The following is a 19,246-nucleotide window of genomic DNA, read 5'->3' on the forward strand; positions in this document are numbered from 1 at the left end:
TGTTCCAATTCAGCTCAATCATCTCCTCAAATGCTGCCAGTGAATGTTTCAGTGACCATATCTGGTATGACGGCTCCAATGAACACTCGCAACCAACTAGGAGCTCGTCACATGGACCCATACTTCACTTATGGTGAGACATTGGATCTATTTGTGTTTCTGTAAAGAGATATCAGATTTAGGGCTACCAAATGCAAACTTACTGTTATCCAATGATGAAACAAATGCACTGATTGGTTCTCCTGTTGCTGCAGGCAATGCATTAGCACCCGTTTATGGATGGGGAGGGAACAGGTATCAGCTTTGGGACAGAGATGAGCAACACGAGGAGGAAGAGAGGGATTCTCGTCTTAAGGGGAAAAAGAAGAAAGCAGAAAGAAGGAGGAGGAAAAGATCCCGTCATGCTGGTCATTAGAAGGGCTAAAGATCTGACCAGCATGTAAATAAATAAATAAACCATTTTAATTCCAATGTATGAATTTCTCTGTGCTTTCTTTTGTTTGGTTTCCATATTCTTAAGTTGCAGAATTAAGACCAGTTCACAACAAGAACGATTACTATAATGATAACTAATTCTATGAGAAGAGAGAAGATCCTGCCAAAACTAATCGGCAGAAGACATAACTTAAGTTGCTGGTCTTTCATTATGCGAACGCTTCCCGTTTCGTTTCATTTAACTTCCTACCTTATTGGAGAGAAATGAAGTAACGTTAGCACGTTGATCTGCGAACCGCTGGTCTTTATGCAGAGAACTCAGCTCATATTTTCTGTATAATGATGCATTTAAAAGTTAACGACCAAACGGATATTTATAAAAGTTTACATTGCTGTTGCAGATTAAATATAACACAGATCAGATTAAATAAATATTATTTCACCAGGTTAAAAGTTGAGTATTAGTAACTCAAACCCCTTTAATTAACCAACTCTGTCTATGCTTAACCGTCGGTCGCGCGCGTCCGCCATGTCTGTAGTTTTTTTAACGCTTTTTAGTCGTGATTGTAGTTCTCAATCGAATAATTCGTTACAGCGCATTAGATTGTGGGTATTATTATCCATCAGAGTGTGCACGGTCCACACTTCATCGACCTGAAATAGTACACCATCTGGGGTCTTCTGGCACACTCTTTTAAGGACTTGGCTCAACTGAAATGAACTGTCCAGGTTTACAACGCAGGTGCCGCTAGGGGCGCTGTTATAAAACTTCACTTCCCGTCCTCATGGGATGTTCATTGAACTGCACGGATCGACACACAGACCCACTGAAGTGTTTACGTTCTCATTTATGTGCTAAAATCACATAAAATCACTGTTTACATGAGCTCCTTTTAACGATGAGGCTTAATCCGAGTAACGTGAATCGCTGAGTTTCATTCATCAGAAAGCTGCACTGCGTTCAAAACAGTTCAAGAGGAAGGGTTTACATTTTTCCTGATCACACATCCTCATCTGCAGCATGGATCGCCTGGCCTCTTTTGGAAGTAAGTAACATTACATCGTCTAGCAAATCAAGGGAAGGTAACTAGCTAAATGAGAAAAAGAAACGACATTCGATACAGAATTTTAACATAGTAACAAAGTGACTAACAAAAAATGCTCTTATAGTACTACCATATAGGTAGTTATTTATTTTTATTTTTTATTTTTTTTCTGAACAAAGCATAATGACTACTTTACATTTTTAACTTGATGTACAGAAGAAACTCATTAAAATGTCATTCAGTGTAACGATAGTTCATGTTACAAAAATTGTGTCATGCATATGTTAGAACAAGAATCATTAGATGATATTAAAAGACTATTTAAGGATCACAGTGCAGCCCACAAAAACTAACTCACTGTCATTTTAAATCTTTAGCAAGCTTTGATACTGTCCTTCAAACTACTGGGTTTCACCCATTTGTACACCCATTTTTATAGAAAACAGAAATCTTTTGTAGCAGTATACACTACCGTTCAAAAGTTTGGGGTCAGTACATTTTTATTTATTTTTATTTTTTTTTTTTTTTTTTTTTTTGAAAAATTGCTAAAAAAATGTCAGTAAAGACTTACATTGTTATACAAGGTTTCTATTTGGAATAAATGCTGTTCTTTTTAACTTTTTATTCATCAAAGAATCCTGAAAAAGTATCACAAGTTCCAGCAAAAACTGTTTCTAACATCAATAATAAATCAGCATATTAGAGTGATTTCTGAAGGATCACGTGACTCTGAAGACTGGAGAAATGATGCTGCGAATTCAGCTTTGATCACAGCAATACATTATATTTATATACAAATATATAAATATACAACTATTGTTAAAAAACTACAATTAATTTATTTTTAGCAACATATTTTTTAATTGGCAGAATAATTATATTGCTCATTAATTATGTTTTTATTAATGTTATCCTTCAAGCTGTAATGTTACTCGCTATTTTATTAACACTTTTATTAAAATGATGCCATATCATCTGTATGATGCAGATAACTTGACCTCGGTGACATATTTTAATCCGCCAAATTCAATAAAATGCTTCTGTCATGTACTGTGATGTGAAGTACTGTTGGCATGTTTTTGGTACAGGATATAGGTCTGTTGAAATGATCGCTTCATTCTGTAAATAAGTCTTTATGTCTCCTCAGATGATCCTTTCGATAAGCCTCCCTGTCGAGGATGTTCCTCGTATCTAGTGGAGCCTTACATTAAATGTGCTGAGTGTGGACCGTCACCTTTCCTCTTGTGTCTGCAGGTGAGTCGCTGGACTGAGGATCTCATTACTGTCTGACTGCAGAAATCAAATACTGGCACCCTTGATGTGTACTATATGCTTTAATCTTTCTGTTGCAGTGCTTTACTAGAGGATATGAGTATAAAAAGCACCAGAGTGACCACAAGTATGAAATCATGGTAAGGAGAAATTAAAATGAAAATGTGAAAAACAAAGACATTTTTATTATTATTAGAAAAAAAAGCGTATTTTTTGCATTTCCGTGCTTCATAACTTATATCCTGTGTCTTGTGTTGATAAATTACACATTTAATTTGATCTGCTTTCTTCTAGACATCTGATTTTCCCGTGTTGGAGCCTGGCTGGACTGCGCAGGAGGAGATGGCTCTGTTAGAGGCTGTCATGGACTGTGGTTTTGGTAACTGGTCAGTATAGTTCCTCACCTCATACCTGTTATTCTGCTGGGGCTCATTTAGCAGGGATTGTGGGGATTATGAGGTTATTGAATTAATTGTTTTATGTGTTGTTTGAATTGTTTATATTTATTTTTTTTATTTTTTATAATAATAATTAGATTAATTTAATCAAGATATATTTATTTGATGTGCATATTGTGTATTTGATTTTTGTTTTTTTTAATTGATCAAAATTGAGTGAGTTTATTCTTAAAATATTTTAAAATATTTATGCTTTTCCTTTTCAATTATGTTGATTTTTCTGAGCCCATTGGTAAATATTTGTTCTTGTTTTAAGCATAAACTCACTTCATTTTGATAAATTTGACAGAAAACATCTTATTTTTGTCATTTTGCTTGTCAATTAAATGTATCTTGATTTCAGAATTAAGAACCTGTGGAAACCCTGAATTCTGTATTTTTGATCAAATATGTGACCAGTGTTTTTTGTTGTTTACTAAAACTATTAAAAATTTGGTTAATTGAAATATTTGTTTTGGAAGTAAGTACCTTGTTTGGCAGGTCACTGATCTGATATTGGACAGCATTTAATTACCTAAATGTGAAGGGAAAAAAACCATTTACCATAGTAACCAGACACTAACAAAAATGTTGTTGGTACGTGCCCAAAACCAAGGTATTGTGATAGTACATATAGCATGATATTTTTTAAAATACCTTGGAGTATTTAAAAACAATAGTTGATGGATGCAGTAATTATATTTTTGATTAAATGTGTGACTTAAGTTTTTCTTATTGTAAACTTAAACTATTTTATATATATATGTGTATATATGTATGTGTTTTTTAATTTAAATAAAGTTGTAATCAAATAAATGCAAATATTACATGAATGAGAACTTAAATGAGAATTAGAAATGTTGCCTTGGCATAAAATAAGTTCTAACTGAAGTACAAAAAAATTAAATAAAAATATGTTGTAGATTATTATAGTTATGAATTAAAGATTACTATAGATATTAACAAAATTACTAAAACTTAAAGTGAACACTGCAAATATAAAAGTAAAAGCTAGTTCAAAAATATTAATAAATGCTGTATATGCATAATAATAAATAGCAATGCTAATGACAAATCTGGGTGTTTCTTCAGGCAGGACGTGGCTTACCAGATGCGCACCAAAACCAAAGAGGAGTGTGAAGGACACTACATGAAGAACTTCATCAACAATCCTCTGTTCTCCTCCACTCTGCTCAATCTCAGACAGATGGAAGATCATCTGTCCCGGACAGCAGACACAGCCATTCCCTTTAAGCGTAAGTGAGCTCCAGAATCAAGCTACTGTTTAAATATATACACATACAAGGTTTGAACTTATTTCTAATCAGTCTAATAAAATGGCATTAAATTGCTACCATAGTAACTGATCATTTTATGAAGATTCATCCTCCTTTAATACACTTAATGAGCACTATGCACAGTCCCCTGTATTCAGTCTGGCCAAGACTTGAGGTTGTCAGACAAATTGGATTAGTAAGATCAGACCATCTTTTCTGCAGGAAATCAGTTTTTGTTCTAATCTGTTGTTCTTTCATTGTGACCATTTGTGTTTGTCATCATGCGCTCACCAGCCCCTGCAGGCACTGATTTATCACACTTTGGCCAGACAGATGAACAGCATGAACTCTAGATGGGATTGTCTGATTTATTTTGTTTTTAAGGCAAAAAAACACACAGAGAGCACTCTACAATATTGAAACTGTGACGATTGATGTTTGATTATAGTATATAGATATCTTTTTAGGCAGTAGTAGTCAAGTGCTGTGTCTTGTGTCTCTTTCAGCCACTGATGATCCTCCAAGGCCTTCATTCGACTCTCAGGTGTCCAGAGATATGGCTGGATACATGCCGGCTCGAGCAGACTTCATGGAGGTGAGTGATCTATGCTTAATGTGCTGTCTGTTGGAAACAAATTAATTTGTACATTATTCAGCTCAACCCCTTTCTCTCTCTTTTTGCCTCTATGTAAAATTAGGAGTTTGATAATTATGCAGAATGGGATTTGAAAGATATCGACTTTGTTGATGATGATTCTGATATTCTTCATGGTAAGTAGCACCAAGCCACAATATGAAGTTAGCAGAACATAAAAAAACAAACCAGATAGATAGATATATGCCGATCATCTTCTGTTTACCATTTTTTTTTCAGCACTGAAGGTTGCAGTAGTTGATATATATCACTCCAGACTTAAAGAGAGACAACGGAGAAAAAAGTAAGTGGGAAAACACGCTGTACTGGCAAAGAAAAACCACTCGAGGGCCTCATTTGACTATTTAATTCAGCCTAAAATTGTAGCATTCCTTATATTTCCATTTAAAAATGTTTCTCAATAAACAAAATATGTGACCCTGGACCACAAAACTTAAGTCTCTGGGGTATATTTGTAGCAATAGCCAAAAATACATTGTATAGGTCAAAATTATCGATTTTTCTTGTCGATATGCCAAAAATCATTAGGATATTTAGTAAAAAACATATTCCATGAAGATATTTAGTAAAGTTCCTATTGTAAATATATTCAAACTTAATTTTTGATTATTAATATGCATTGCTAAGAACTTCATTTGGACAACTTTAAAGGCAGTTTTCTCAGTATTTTGATTTTTTGGCACCCTCAGATTCCAGATTTTCAAATAGTTGTATCTCGGCCAATATGGCCTATCCTATACATCAACGGAAAGCTTATTTATACAGCTTTCAGATTATGTATGAACCTCAATTTTGATTTAAAATTCTCAAACATTTACCGTTATGACTGGTTCTTTGGTCCAGGGTCACATATATACCATACTGTTATAATAACTACTAATTGAAGAATCGAATTATCACATGCACATGCGAATCCACTGAAATGCATTGCTGAGTTCAACATCTGGTGTGTTAAAATGTAACCTAATCCATAGCAACTGATCAGCCAGCCTGATTTTCTCTAGCACAAGCACAAACACAAACAGCTCTGGTGGTAACAGTAACGTTGTGTAAATAAGCATTAATGAGCCCCAGCAGCCCTGTAAAGGACTCGTGATATGTGTGTGAGGCCTGGCTGAGCTGTGTGGTTGTGTGGAGCCGCAGCTGTCGTCTGAGATCTCCTGCAGAGCAGCAAACAGACCAGTGACTCTCCGCTTCCACACAACATCTGAGACCAGCACTCCAACCAACACACACCACGGATGAGATGCTTTTAATAGCGCATAGCCCTCAGCTCATAATGCCAAGCGGAGTTAAATAAGCAGCAAACCAAGGCTGTGCATTACAGTCATTTTACCACGGTTATGTCACGTTTATTGTGTTCCCAATGCAATCTTCTGTGAAATAACAGCATCTGTAGATGATGTAAATAATAGACAGTTTAAACAATAACATAAATTGTATTTACGATAGTTGTGAAGTCATTGTAATGCACAGCCTCAAGTTATGTGTTGCTTTAATAAAATGGTGATAAAAAATAAGGGTTTAGAAAGTTGCATTTGGTAGTTGTATTTGGTAGTAATAATTTCATATGCTAATTGTGATATTAGTAGGTGCATATAAAGTGGTTATATATGTTTTTTTTTTTTTTTTGTATTTATTTTTTTTTTGTTTTTTTTAAGAAGTCATTTATCCTCACCATGGCTGCATTTATTTTAACAAGAATACAGTACTAAAACAGTAATATTGTGGGGGAAAAAAATGGTTTCTATTTTAATATTTTAGATTTGCGGAAACTGTGGTACTTTTTTAGGATTTAAAAGAATGACTGCATTTATTTGAATTAGAAACCTTTTGTAATAACAATATTATAAATGTCTTTACTGTCATTTAATATCAATTTTATTAATTATTTTATTTATATTTTTTTTGTCTTTTGTTTGGTTTATTGTTTGGTTGTTAAATTAATAAAATATTTAATATAGAGAAGTATTGTGAAAAAACGAGCCAGATCTGTTTTATAATAGTCTATTTAAGGATCATTAGCCATCATTAAGATAATTTTGAGTTTGACTTGCTTCTCACAGAATATCGAGTGAAATGTGTCAACTGTTGTCTTTCAGGATCATTCGAGACCACGGCCTCATCAACCTACGCAAGTTTCAGAGTAAGATGAGATCTTTTTTTAAAACATGGTGTTGTGCATCATATTAGCCAAACCGTCTTGCCGTCTCTTGTACTCTGTTGTGTATGTGAGGTTGTAAAGTATGTTCCCCATGCAGGTATTCGCTGGTTGGTTACAATGTACAGACCACAAGATAACCCTCCCTGACCTCCAATAACACGAGCCATCTGTGCCAAATGTTTACAATGAGCACCCGGAATACTGCAATGCCAGATCAACACTGATCCCAGAGCTGCTTCGCCAGCTGTGATTGCTCCCCTCTGAATAGTTTGGCCTGAAATGAACATTTCGACTGTAATGACAAAGGAGATTGCATCTTTACGAGTCTTCATTGATCCGAGCCCTCTGGGCACCATGTTGCTTCTCTCAGTAAATAGCAACCCGTCTCTGTCTATTTCCCCATGGACATTTCGGTTGCCCAACCGATTTCGATAAGAATACGTGTATCTAATTATTTCCTCTTTGCGTGCACGGGGGAAAAAAGCAGGGAAATCCAATCAGGTTTGTGTGTTTTGCTGAGACGTATTGGGTGTTTGTGATGCGAGAAGTCTTTTTTATTTATCAGTCGGCTTCCAGCCGCCCTCCTCGTCTCCCTGCACGCTCAAGACAAAAGCGAGGCGATAGTTACCGTGGAACTGCAGCCTCGTTGTCATGGAGACTGAGGGAAAGTGTGTGTGTGCATTGCGAGTGATAATGGAAGCAGTGGCCAAGACCTGATGGCTCGCAGCGGTGTTGGTTTATCCCCAATTCAAGAGAGCAAGACAGCTTGACCTGGCTGTGCGCACACCAGCCGGTCTCGTATCCCATCAGCCACTTCTGCACGGAGGGCACTGATATTGTAGTGTGATACATCTTGACTGATTTTTGTAGAGTGACAGGGAGAGGTGTGTGTTTCTGGGTAACATCTAGGCAAGCTAGCGTTGGCAGATATCACACCTCACACTCACCCACATAGCAGCCTTCTCTTTCTATCTCTCTCGCTCCGTAGCAGCAGGGCCGATGGCTGATAGAGCTGCTCACTCAAACCTTCCAAGTGTGGTGGGTGATGGGCCACTCGGCACAGCTGGACTCTTGATACATTGCTGTTGGCATCTGCTTTTCAAACACAGCCAATCAAACACAACATTTTAGAATAACTGTGTTCCAAAACCTTGTAAGCTCCCTAACTAGAAATCATTTTAGGGTCCCAAACATATCCTAAAAGTGTAATTTGATCGATTTTCAACCCGCTTTGTATTGTTAAATGAACAATGCTTAGTTATTCTCCGTGTTACATGGGCAGGGAGGTTTATGTTTATTTGTTAGCAAATCTCCCAGGCATTCAAGAAAAATAATGTCCCAGTGCACATTAGTTATTCATTGTTTTGTAGTTAAAACATCTTGTTTAAAGGGGACATAATGCACAGTTTCTGCCAATCTCTTGTTAATCTTGAATATCTATAGAGTAGTCACTTATAAGGTGCCTATGTAGACAAGAAGGTTGTAAAGAAGGGTTTAGAGCAGAGCCATTGTGTTTTGTTGACTTCATCAGATTGATTATGTGCATCTGTTGTGTTGTCAGTTCTGGAGAGGCGTTATCCCAAGGAAGTGCAAGACCTTTACGATGCCATGAGGCGCTTTGCACGTGTGGTGGGACCCATAGAGCACGACAAGTTCATCGAGAGTCACACCTGTGAGTATTCATCTCTCTTTTTACACACGTGATGGTTTATATATACTGGACTCTCTAGTTTTCTTCCTCAGCTGACACGGGATCAGTCTAGCCCTGTGTTGTGGTTTAATGAGTGTGTGCAGGACCGTTCGGGTTAGATAAACAAGGCCCTGTGTCATTCACCAGCGCTGAGTCTGAGCCAGTTTGAATCAGTCAGGGTGAAAAGTTCACCGCTCCATCTGCTCTGTTTCTCTCTCTCTCTCTCTCTCATGCACTCGTTCACAGTGGAGTTTGAGCTGAGGAGGGAGATCCGCAGACTGCAGGAGTACAGGAGAGAGGGAATACAATCCTTCTGCGGTAAGATGCACCCTCACTCAGAAACATATCATGGGAGGAAGCCCGAATCAAAATGAGGTTAAAGGGAGAGTTCACCCAGAAAATGAAAATTTGCTGTTAATTTGCTCACTCGCAGGCCATCCAAGATGTAAGAGACTTTTTTTCTTCAGCAGAACAGCTGAAACGGTCATCTTTGGTTATTCATAAAATGCAAGTCAGCAGCTACCGGCACTTCAGAGTCAAAAAAAGCAAACAAGAACAATCGTTATTTACAACATTATGACCTGTAATCCATAGCCTCAGGCGAGTGGTCAAGACTGCTATCTAGTTCACAGACTAAGTATTCTTTGAACCTTTTTTTTCCCCAAGTGAACTTGATGCACCAGTTCACCAAATCAGACTGAACTGTCTAAAACAGTTTGCATCTCAAGTAGCACAGATCTAGAAGTTACTCAATCTAACCTCACTTTCAGATGTGCCCAACAGTCACTGCAACTTGAAATAAGCCAAAATACTGATCCTATGATGCACGTTTTTGCAAACTAATTCAGCCCTCCAGTTCCTTGGACTGAGGAAATGGCTCTGACTCGGACCAGAATTGATGAGCTGCTGATATGAGCATGCATGAACCGAACACTTAAATGAAAGATTTTTAATGCTATCTCATGGTTTATGGAAAATGGTGACGTGATCTAGACAAGTTTATTCACTTTCTGTGCTTTAGACATGTAAAACATCTGCGTTTCACCACGTCATTATTGGGTGCTTTAATAATATAATTGGGTATACATTACGTCATTGCGTGATTATGCAAACAAATTGGTGAATCAGTTATTTGAATCAGTTTATTGTAACAAACTGTCCCAAAGAACCAGTTTGCGGTAAAGAATCAGGCTTGCCTGTTTGCCTGAGGCTTTGGATTACTGTTGTAAATAATGTTTAGTTTGGTGCACGGACCTTTATAAGACCTCAATATATCATCAGGAGCCATGGGTATTAGTTTTGTGTTGCCTGAAAGCTGTTTTTGACTCTAAAATAGATAGACGTTGACTTGCCTTTTATGAATCACAAAGGACAACGGTTTCAGCTAAAAATGTTCTTTACCGTTCTCTTGAAGAAAAAGTCAGCTGCATCTTGGGTGACCTGAGGGGGGGTAAATTAACAGCAATTTTTTGGGTTAACTATCCCTTTAAATTAAACACCGTCAGCAAGTGATAAATGACAGATCTATCTGAATACGGTGCATACTATCCACAGTCAGATGTCACAACTGATCTGTCATCTGGCCTGCAGGGGCTAAAGTGTACGAGAGAGTCAAACGCATGCGAGAGGACGAGCGCAGGAAGAGGAACATGCTGTGTGACATCCTGCAGTACATTCATGACTCTCGTGCGTGCCAGCAGTGGCTCCACAAACAGGCTGCCATGTAAGAGCTCTTCCTTAACGCCACCATACTCACTCTCTATACTACTAATTATTAACAATACTTCAATACTGTTTAGTTTTGCAATTATTAAAAAAATATATAAAACTAATTCAACTCCAAATGATCTTACTGCAGGAAATAATATGAAATAATTAAACACGATTGTAAACACTATTACGGTGGTGAACACTATATAGAAAATATAATGTTACAAAATATGAATAAATATGTTGTTAAACATTGTAATATATTTATATAAGCTGTTTATCTAATTATTAAATTAAACAGTCTGCAAAAAAAAGAAAATTGGCCTAACTCACAGATCACAGACTTAATCTACTATTAAGTTTTACTCTTATTGCTGCGATGCAAGACCTGCTGTTTCTTTCTATATACTATACTTTCATATGCTGTTTATTAGTATCACATATTTGATTCAGGTTTCTTTCTGCTTGCTGGTCCTCAGTGTATTCTAATTCAAACAATCTATTTGGCGCTCAGTTTGTTTGTTTGTGTTTTTGTAGCTCCAGCAGTAGTTTCACAGAAGTTGGTGTAGGTATTCAGCAAAAGCAGACAACGTAAAAGTGAATGATGAATCAGGCGCTCTATTAATACTTTATTTTGCTGAGAACCCCAAGAGCCCCAGCCAGTCTTTCAGAGATGTTTCAAAAGTTTTTGAATGAAAATGTTTTCTTCGCTGAAGCAGCAGTTGACTGCCTGTGTTTCTCTCTCGCAGCGATGCTGGAATCACCCCTGTGGTCACTACTATCACTACCTCAGGTACAGTGCTGCTTATTTCCTCCATATTTCACACAACGTCTCCTCTCCTCCACTCAAGTCTCTTTGTGCAATCTTAGTGATGTCCTCTTCAGCCGTGAGGCCGCAGGCTCAAACACAATAATGTATTCTCTGAGATGCACTGCTGTAAATACAAGCAACAAAAAAAAGAAGCCACTCACATCTCTTTATATTTCTCATGTACTTTCACATTTTGTCTCTTTTTGTCACTTCACTGCACAACTAGGACAAATTTAAATGCATATGCAGACTCTTTGACTTTATCTGATCATTCAAGCGTTTTTGGATTTTGATGATACTGAAAACTAAATTTGCAGGGTAGTTTATTTCTATCAATTATCATATTTTAAATAAATTTATTGAATTTCTCATTACTCTCTCTCTCTCTCTCTCTCTCTCTCTCTATATATATATATATATATATATATAATGCAAAAATCTGTTTTTATGCATGAATTGTAATTTTTTATTTAATGGCATATAAAAATACTAATATAATAGTAAGTAGCATTATTTCTTATTGACTAAAACTGTTGTGTTGGCATCACAAAACAGTTCTTATTGACTAAAATTGTTTTGTGTACCTTAATGGGAAATTGTCATGAACATAATTTTAAAATATAAAAATTGTTTTATTTATGCATTATATGGCAACAATTATTTTTATTAATTTTTTTTGTTATGATTTGAAGCTCTAATAATAGTAATATAATAAAAAGTATTATTATTATTATTATTAAGGAACAGTGTTTAATAAGAAGTACCTTAATGGGCAATTGTCATGAAAAAGTCTTTTTTTTATTATTATTATTATTTAAATTAATAATAAAATAATAACAATTATAATTGTATCATTAGTAGTAATAGTAGTAAAAAGAAGAACAATAAATGTATTTGGTCACAATTTACTATTAACTAACAATTAACTATGACTTTGGCCTCAATAAACTGCAGAATCATGCAGAATAAGACATTTATATGGACTTTATAAGAACTATTAAACAACCAATATGCCAGTAATATACATGCTAATAAGCAACTTGTTAATAGTGAGAATTGTCCCCTAAATTAAAGTGTTTCCATGTACTTTTATTGAATGCAGCACAATTAAGAAACCATGGGACAATCCCTGTAATGCACAGTCCTTTGGCTAATTGCTTTGCTCAGTTATTTGCTAAATGATAACTTGTTGCTAACGGTTCTTGATGAGGAGAATCTGAATGGTCTCAATCGTCTGATCCACAGGCAGAAGAAGCGCACCTCCTCTCAACCTAACAGGACTGCCTGGCACCGAGAAACTCAATGAGAGAGAAAAAGAGGTTTGGAAATCTTGATTTTGCTTCTGGCACAAGCTCATTTCGAAGACACCTGCCTCATTGATGTGATATAATGGATCCTAAACGATTCTCTCGTCATCTCCCTCAGCTATGTCAGGTGGTTCGTCTGGTGCCTGGGGCGTATCTGGAGTACAAACAGGCCCTGCTGAACGAGTGCCGGCGGCAGGGGGGTCTACGGCTGGCTCAGGCCCGATCGCTCATCAAGATAGATGTCAACAAGACGCGCAAAATCTATGATTTTCTTATCAAAGAGGGCTACATCAATAAGGCTTAGTGCTGATTGAACTGCTGCAAGGACATCTGATAGATGAAGAATCATACTCATTGTGGATCATTCGTGTTGAGAGAGCAATGAGAGATGACAGATTTTGTGTACCGCTTGAATGTGTTTTTTTGAAGTCATTGATTCCTTACAGATCTGCACCTGTTTGTTTTTGAACGACTGACGAGGTGCTTCTGTAGAGTTGTGTTTAGGACTATATAAGCTGATAGTTGTGTATAAAGACTGCTGCTGTTTGTACCGAGGAGAATCTGATTACACGTCACTGTAATATCAAGAAATCATTTTATTTTTTATTTGTTCACATGCCCTTAAAATTGTCAATTAATTTTTGAATTCTAGAATTGTAAGATGAATATCAAAAGGTCTTTAAAGAACATCTGAATCACAAAATCAAAATAGAAATAAGAAATATATTTCTTAAAGAAAAGGAAGTTTTTTGTTTGTTTTTTGTGATTGTTAAATGTACTGTGACATTTTCATGACTATTCTGCATATATATATATATATATATATATATTTTTGGCCACGACTGTATATATATATATTCTGAGGGGATAAGTAACATTTATAGTATAAAATTGCATTGTATAATATGCTATTATTATATTGTGATTATGTATTTTTATTGTACTGCCCTTATTATTAAAATTGGGGATTTTTTTTTTTTTTACAGTAATAAGAGTAAAAAGAATTACAAAATCCAAAAGTAAATGACTACTCTTTACATCAGTCAAAAAAAATTGGGGGGGAATTGTCATGAAAATAATTTTACAGTTCAGAAATAATTTTATTAAATCCTGAATTGCGTCATTTTCATCAAGTGCAATATCTTATTTTGATTTTCATTCTGAGGTGAAATATAATCCAGACAGGTTTTGTGAGAATATTTATGTCTGCAGAATATGTTGTACTGCAACCAATCTTCAGTTATTAATGCAAAACTAGTAATTACATTTTTGTGTAACAGTTGTGTTAGGTCTACTGTTTTATTTGAACATAAATGTGTTCTTTCAAACTGGCTGGTTTTAATGTGAAGGCTGAGAAAGAGTCAAATCTCGGGAGGCGGCATTTACACCAGTTGAGTGTGAAATATATTACCGTCGCCTCTCGCTCAGCATGACGAGCGAGAGCCGTGACTAACGCTAGCAGCAGCAACCATCAGGCTTTCAAGCTTATCACAACAGTGTAAAGCGACCTGATTAATGCTCCAGATCCCACCTTTGATGATAAGCCCCATGGAGAAATGAAGGCCTGTTTGATGGCTGAAAGGCGTGAAGTTTGGAACTGATATTTTTATTTTTTTTATCTTCATTCCTCTAGGTAATGTCTTCATGAAGCGTGGAGGTCTTACATTATGTAGGTTCTGAATCTGAAGTGCACCGTGTTGGTGAAAGCATGTCATGGCTCTCTTATCACAAAAAAAAAATGTTGAATTCTGTGTACAGATTCATATTTTTCGACGTCAGACTCATTTGGCAGTTTAGGCAGAAATATTAGTAACATACAAGAGAGTAGCATCAGATTGGGATGGCAAACTATAAAGTCCTTGATCCATCGAGTGATTGGCACATGAGCGAACGGCCCTCGACTGGCAGCAGAGCAGAAAGACGGCAGATTCTGGTGTCGGCTCACTGTGTGGGAGTCAGATCTGTTGTTTAGCATGCTCGTTCCCTCATCAAACCACACAGCCTGTCTTAAAATGAGATCTGATACCTCCTCATACACTCCTTTTTTACCCGCAATTCATAGTCATCTACATTTTAGTTAATTTTCCTTAAAAGAATCATTTACTAGGACTGCTGCTTTTAGACTTCACAGCGGACTGAAAATCACCATAGAAGTATCATAAAAGTACTTTGTGACTTGTACATTTAAATTTCTCAGTTCTAAAGTCTTGATAAATCCTAAGGCTTGAGTTGATTTGTCAGCAAATCAAAGATCTGACTCAGAATGACACTTTGTTCACAATTGAGCATTGCAGTTTCATGCGTGTTTCTGCATGGCAATAGATTTGTCTTCTCTTTCACAGCCCTCAGTGCTCGTTTTATAATGTTCTCTCACCACTTCCTAATCGTCTCATATTTATGGAAATTACATCAGTGCTCTGAGGGAAATGCTCTTGCGCCGTTTACCTCCCTTTTTCTCTTCTACTCTATTGATTCGAGGCTGTAAGCAAAGCAGTGTTTCTGTACCAAGAACTGAAGCTCTAATCACTGGAACAGCGGTTTTTATACCTCAACAGATTTCTACAAGCCGGCTTCTGGAGGTCAGTGAATGAAAGACTGCTGATTCCATCACAACGAGGTACAAAATCACATTCCAGATCCTTCACTCTCAATGTTCCGCTGTGGTGAAAATGAGCTTCCAAACTTTGGTATCATTAACAATTCAACTTGTTCATTCAAGGCTGGGTTCATTGTACCTTGCTTTGCTAACTTCCCTCCATCTTGTTGACTCAAATGTACATCACTGCTTACAATGCACAAGTGCCCAATACTGGGCGAAACCCTTGCATTGGGTTGAACTGGAACATCTTAAGCCCTTGATTACTTGGAATCTGCTATGGAGCTGATTTATTTTCTTTTTTCCCTTATGATGCGCCATTCTATATGCCTATAGGTATGCTTAATAGCTTAATATAATGCTAGTATTGCCTATACTCTACAAAAGAAACATGTTATCAAAGCCCTCCTTATGGTTTTTGATCAGGCATTATAAACAGCTACCTCCTGGTGTCCTAGATGGATCAAACTTAAACCACGGTCATAAACAAAGCCACCGTCCTGCATTTTACTTTTGCTCTAGCTTCTGTACACCTATTCTTGAAACTTGATAGCAAGGTACTGCATGTATTGTTGGTTTTTGCATAATATTTTTTTTTTATGAAGTCACTACAGGTCAAATTGGCTGATGAGTGACTAAATGTGAATGACTAAGTGTCATGGAAATGTAGGTCAGATTAGGTTGGCAGAACAGTTGGTATCCAGCTGAACTAGTTAAACACCGGTTTGGCAGTCCTGGGAAACCAGACTGGTTTAAACTGCTTTTTCCCCATCCCTGCTAAAAAAAAAAAAAAAAAAAAAAAACCTGAGCAGAAATGTATTTTATCTATTGGGAACTGACTGCATTTTGAGAAGTAATAGAGCTTGGTGAACGTTATTAGAAGAGGGAAAAGTTTTTTTAATGTAAAACTTTTTATTTTATTTGGAGTAACATGCACTGATAAATCAATTACAGTAAGCAAGTTTATATCTCACAGTTCTGACTTTATTTTTCTCTTTGTTCTAAGAATTGTGAGATATAAATGCAGAATAGTGAGATAGAGTATAAAATTGGAATTGCTAGAAGGAAAGTCCGAATTGTGAGATATAATTTTGCAGTTTTGAGGGGGAAAAGTCACAATTATCTTTATTTTGTTGTGAAAAAAATAAAGAAAAAATTGAGGCGTAAACTCAGAACACAATGAAAAAAATGTGATTTGAACTCGAAATTGCGAGAAAGAGTTAAAATTGTGAGTTTGTCACAATTCTGAGTTTACATTTTGCAATTCTGAAACAATGTCATAATTGTGAAATATAAACTTTGCATTAAATGATATAAAGGTTATATCACAATTCTGAGATGTAAATTGAGTTTATATCACAGAATTGCAAAATGTAAACTCAGAATTGTGAAGAATAAATGCAGAACTGCAAGATATAAACTCAAGAAAGTCAGAATTTCAAGATGTAAACACAATTGTGAGAAGAAAAGTTTGAATTTTTAAATATAAACTCATAAGTGCAAGAAAATATCGCAATTACCCTTTTAATTTTTTTGCTTAATTGTGAGACGTATCTCAGAATTCGCCGAAAAAATCATGAGAATTGTGAGATATGAACACGTAATTTCAAAATAGAAAGTCAGAATTCTTAATTTATATTGCAATTCTGAGTTCATATTTTGATTTCACTTCACCTTCTAAGGAAGAGCCTGTGCCACTGGCAGCCCTTCACCTTATTGCTAGGCAGTGATTAACATGGTCTTAAACCTGTCTTCCATTGTCAACACTCATGGTTTCCTTGGCAACCAGGTCTGTGGCATTCTAGAGCTGTAGTCTGAAAGAGGATCGTCTCAGTGGAGGAGGGGCAGAGCGAGAGTGGACACACACACACACACACACACACACACTGTTACACATGCTCATCTGCTCAGCTGAGGAGTCATGACTGAGCTCAGCACTGAAGCGCTACATCTCTCCTCAATGTGTTTGACCCGCCAAGTCCTCCTTTAACACAAGTATAAGCAGCTCAATCCTCATTCAGACTGGGTTTGTTTTGATGTTTTCGGTTTGTTCAGACTGTACTTATCACTCTGGAGGCAGACAATGTTCTTGTAACTCTGAGCGCTTAGCATCACACTTCAGTCTGTGTTTGTTGAACTGCCGTGTGTTAACCTGCTATACACACGCAGCCCTGTATAAATCCACGTGCTAATTCGTTACGTGGAGGAGGAGATGTCTGACATGCAGGGACAGCTGGAGCTAAGGACTGTCTAGCAGCATGTACTCGTGTCAGCGTACGGATCCGGAGTCTGTTCACTGCTGCTATCACAGCTGGAGAGACACAGGTGCCTTTGGGATCAGACACCGGACTGCATTAGCAGCTCTCTGTGAGGGAGGAATTGCGTCAGTAGCCAAAAATAGGTTTCATGTCTATTCATTGTTAATCCAATTCCGCTAGAATGAATATTTGCAGTAACAGAAGGAATGCTGCATTTATGGGATTGGATTGTAAAATAGGCTCTCTGAATATTGTAATCCTATACTACAGTTAGCTGGGCAAGGCCTACATTGGAATCTGAACTTCAAACGACATTCGCAGGCCATTTCGCTTCAGTAATGTGACGGAAAGAAGCAAATGTAGAGCGGGACTTAATTTTGTTCATTATGGAATTGATTGGATTGTGAAAAATCTCCATTACGTACCAGACGCTGCTGTCGCTTGTCGTCGGCAGCCATCGGTTGAAACTTAAGCTGCCCTGGTGACGTCAATGGAAAAGGAAAGTCATTTCAAAAGTGTTTTGATGAATGATTATGCAGATTATAAAGATTTTTTTCCTTTGGAATAACATTTACTCATAAATCTTAGACAATAAAACCATCGATTAGAAAGTAATTAGGGACCATTTTAGTTTCATTTGACTTTAAAGCTGTTGTAAAGTTTAAAACAGAAAGTTGCTTTAAAGTTGTTTTGTCTTATATTAAATAATTTTTTATCATCTTGAAACTCCCTTGGAAGTTTGCTCAGGCCCCTGATTGAAACCACTGCTTTAAAGGAAGGTTTTTTTTTTTGTTTTGTTTTTTGCAACAAAAAAGGGCTCTAACACTAGCTTGCTCTATTCTTTTTCTATTCTATCTGTTTTCTTTTTATTTATCATGTAATTAAAAAAAAACCTTGCTTTACGTGTACTGCGATAAGCTAACTGAGACTTGTTATAGCACTTGCGTATCATTGCTCTCTTGTTGATTTTGATTGCTTCCATTGTTCTCATTTGTAAGTCGCTTTGAATAAAAGTGTCTTCTAAATGAAATATTGAAAATATGTCTTTAAAAAAAATTGACCATGGGTTGTGGTATTAGAAATGACATAGGACCTGTTGAACAAAACATGCATGTATATCTCAGCTTCATTATATATATATAATGTATGTATGGTCAAGCCTGCATTTATTTGATCAAAATTTTAATATACTTCAAAATATTTTTTTATTTCTTTGATGCAAAGCTGAATTTTCAGCATCATTTCTCCAGTCTTCAGTGTCACATGATCCTTCAGAAATCATTCTAATATGCTGATTTATTATCAATGTTTGAAACAGTTGTGCTGCTTAATATTTTTTTGTAACCTGTGATACTTTTTTCATGATTCTTTGATGAATAAAAAGTAAAAAATAAATAAAAAAAAACATTTAAAAAAAATTTAATAAATAAAAAAAGAACAGCATTTATTTAAAAAATAACTTTTGTTACAGTATACACTACCATTCAAAAGCTTGAGGTCAGTATTTATTTTATTTTTTATTTTTTTAAATAAATTCGTTTTTGTTAAATTGTTAAAGTGATAAGATTTATAATAGCAGAAAGCATCT

At 36.2% G+C, this 19,246-nt stretch overlaps 1 protein-coding gene across 1 annotated transcript; it reads left to right on the plus strand.

Moving 5' to 3' along the window:
• Nucleotides 1-1,207: 1,207 nt before the first annotated feature.
• On the plus strand, nt 1,208-13,545 carry LOC109104222 (transcriptional adapter 2-alpha-like). Its single transcript, XM_019117587.2, has 15 exons — nt 1,208-1,481; nt 2,629-2,735; nt 2,834-2,893; nt 3,048-3,139; nt 4,283-4,446; nt 4,974-5,062; nt 5,166-5,238; nt 5,342-5,405; nt 7,225-7,268; nt 8,848-8,958; nt 9,223-9,294; nt 10,567-10,699; nt 11,436-11,479; nt 12,743-12,816; nt 12,923-13,545. The coding sequence occupies exons 1-15, from the start codon at nt 1,457-1,459 to the stop codon at nt 13,106-13,108; spliced, it is 1,338 nt and encodes a 445-aa protein (XP_018973132.2). The 5' UTR covers nt 1,208-1,456; the 3' UTR covers nt 13,109-13,545.
• Nucleotides 13,546-19,246: the final 5,701 nt, after the last annotated feature.

This window comes from Cyprinus carpio, chromosome A15, assembly GCF_018340385.1.
Source record: "Cyprinus carpio isolate SPL01 chromosome A15, ASM1834038v1, whole genome shotgun sequence".
NCBI lineage: Eukaryota > Metazoa > Chordata > Actinopteri > Cypriniformes > Cyprinidae > Cyprinus > Cyprinus carpio.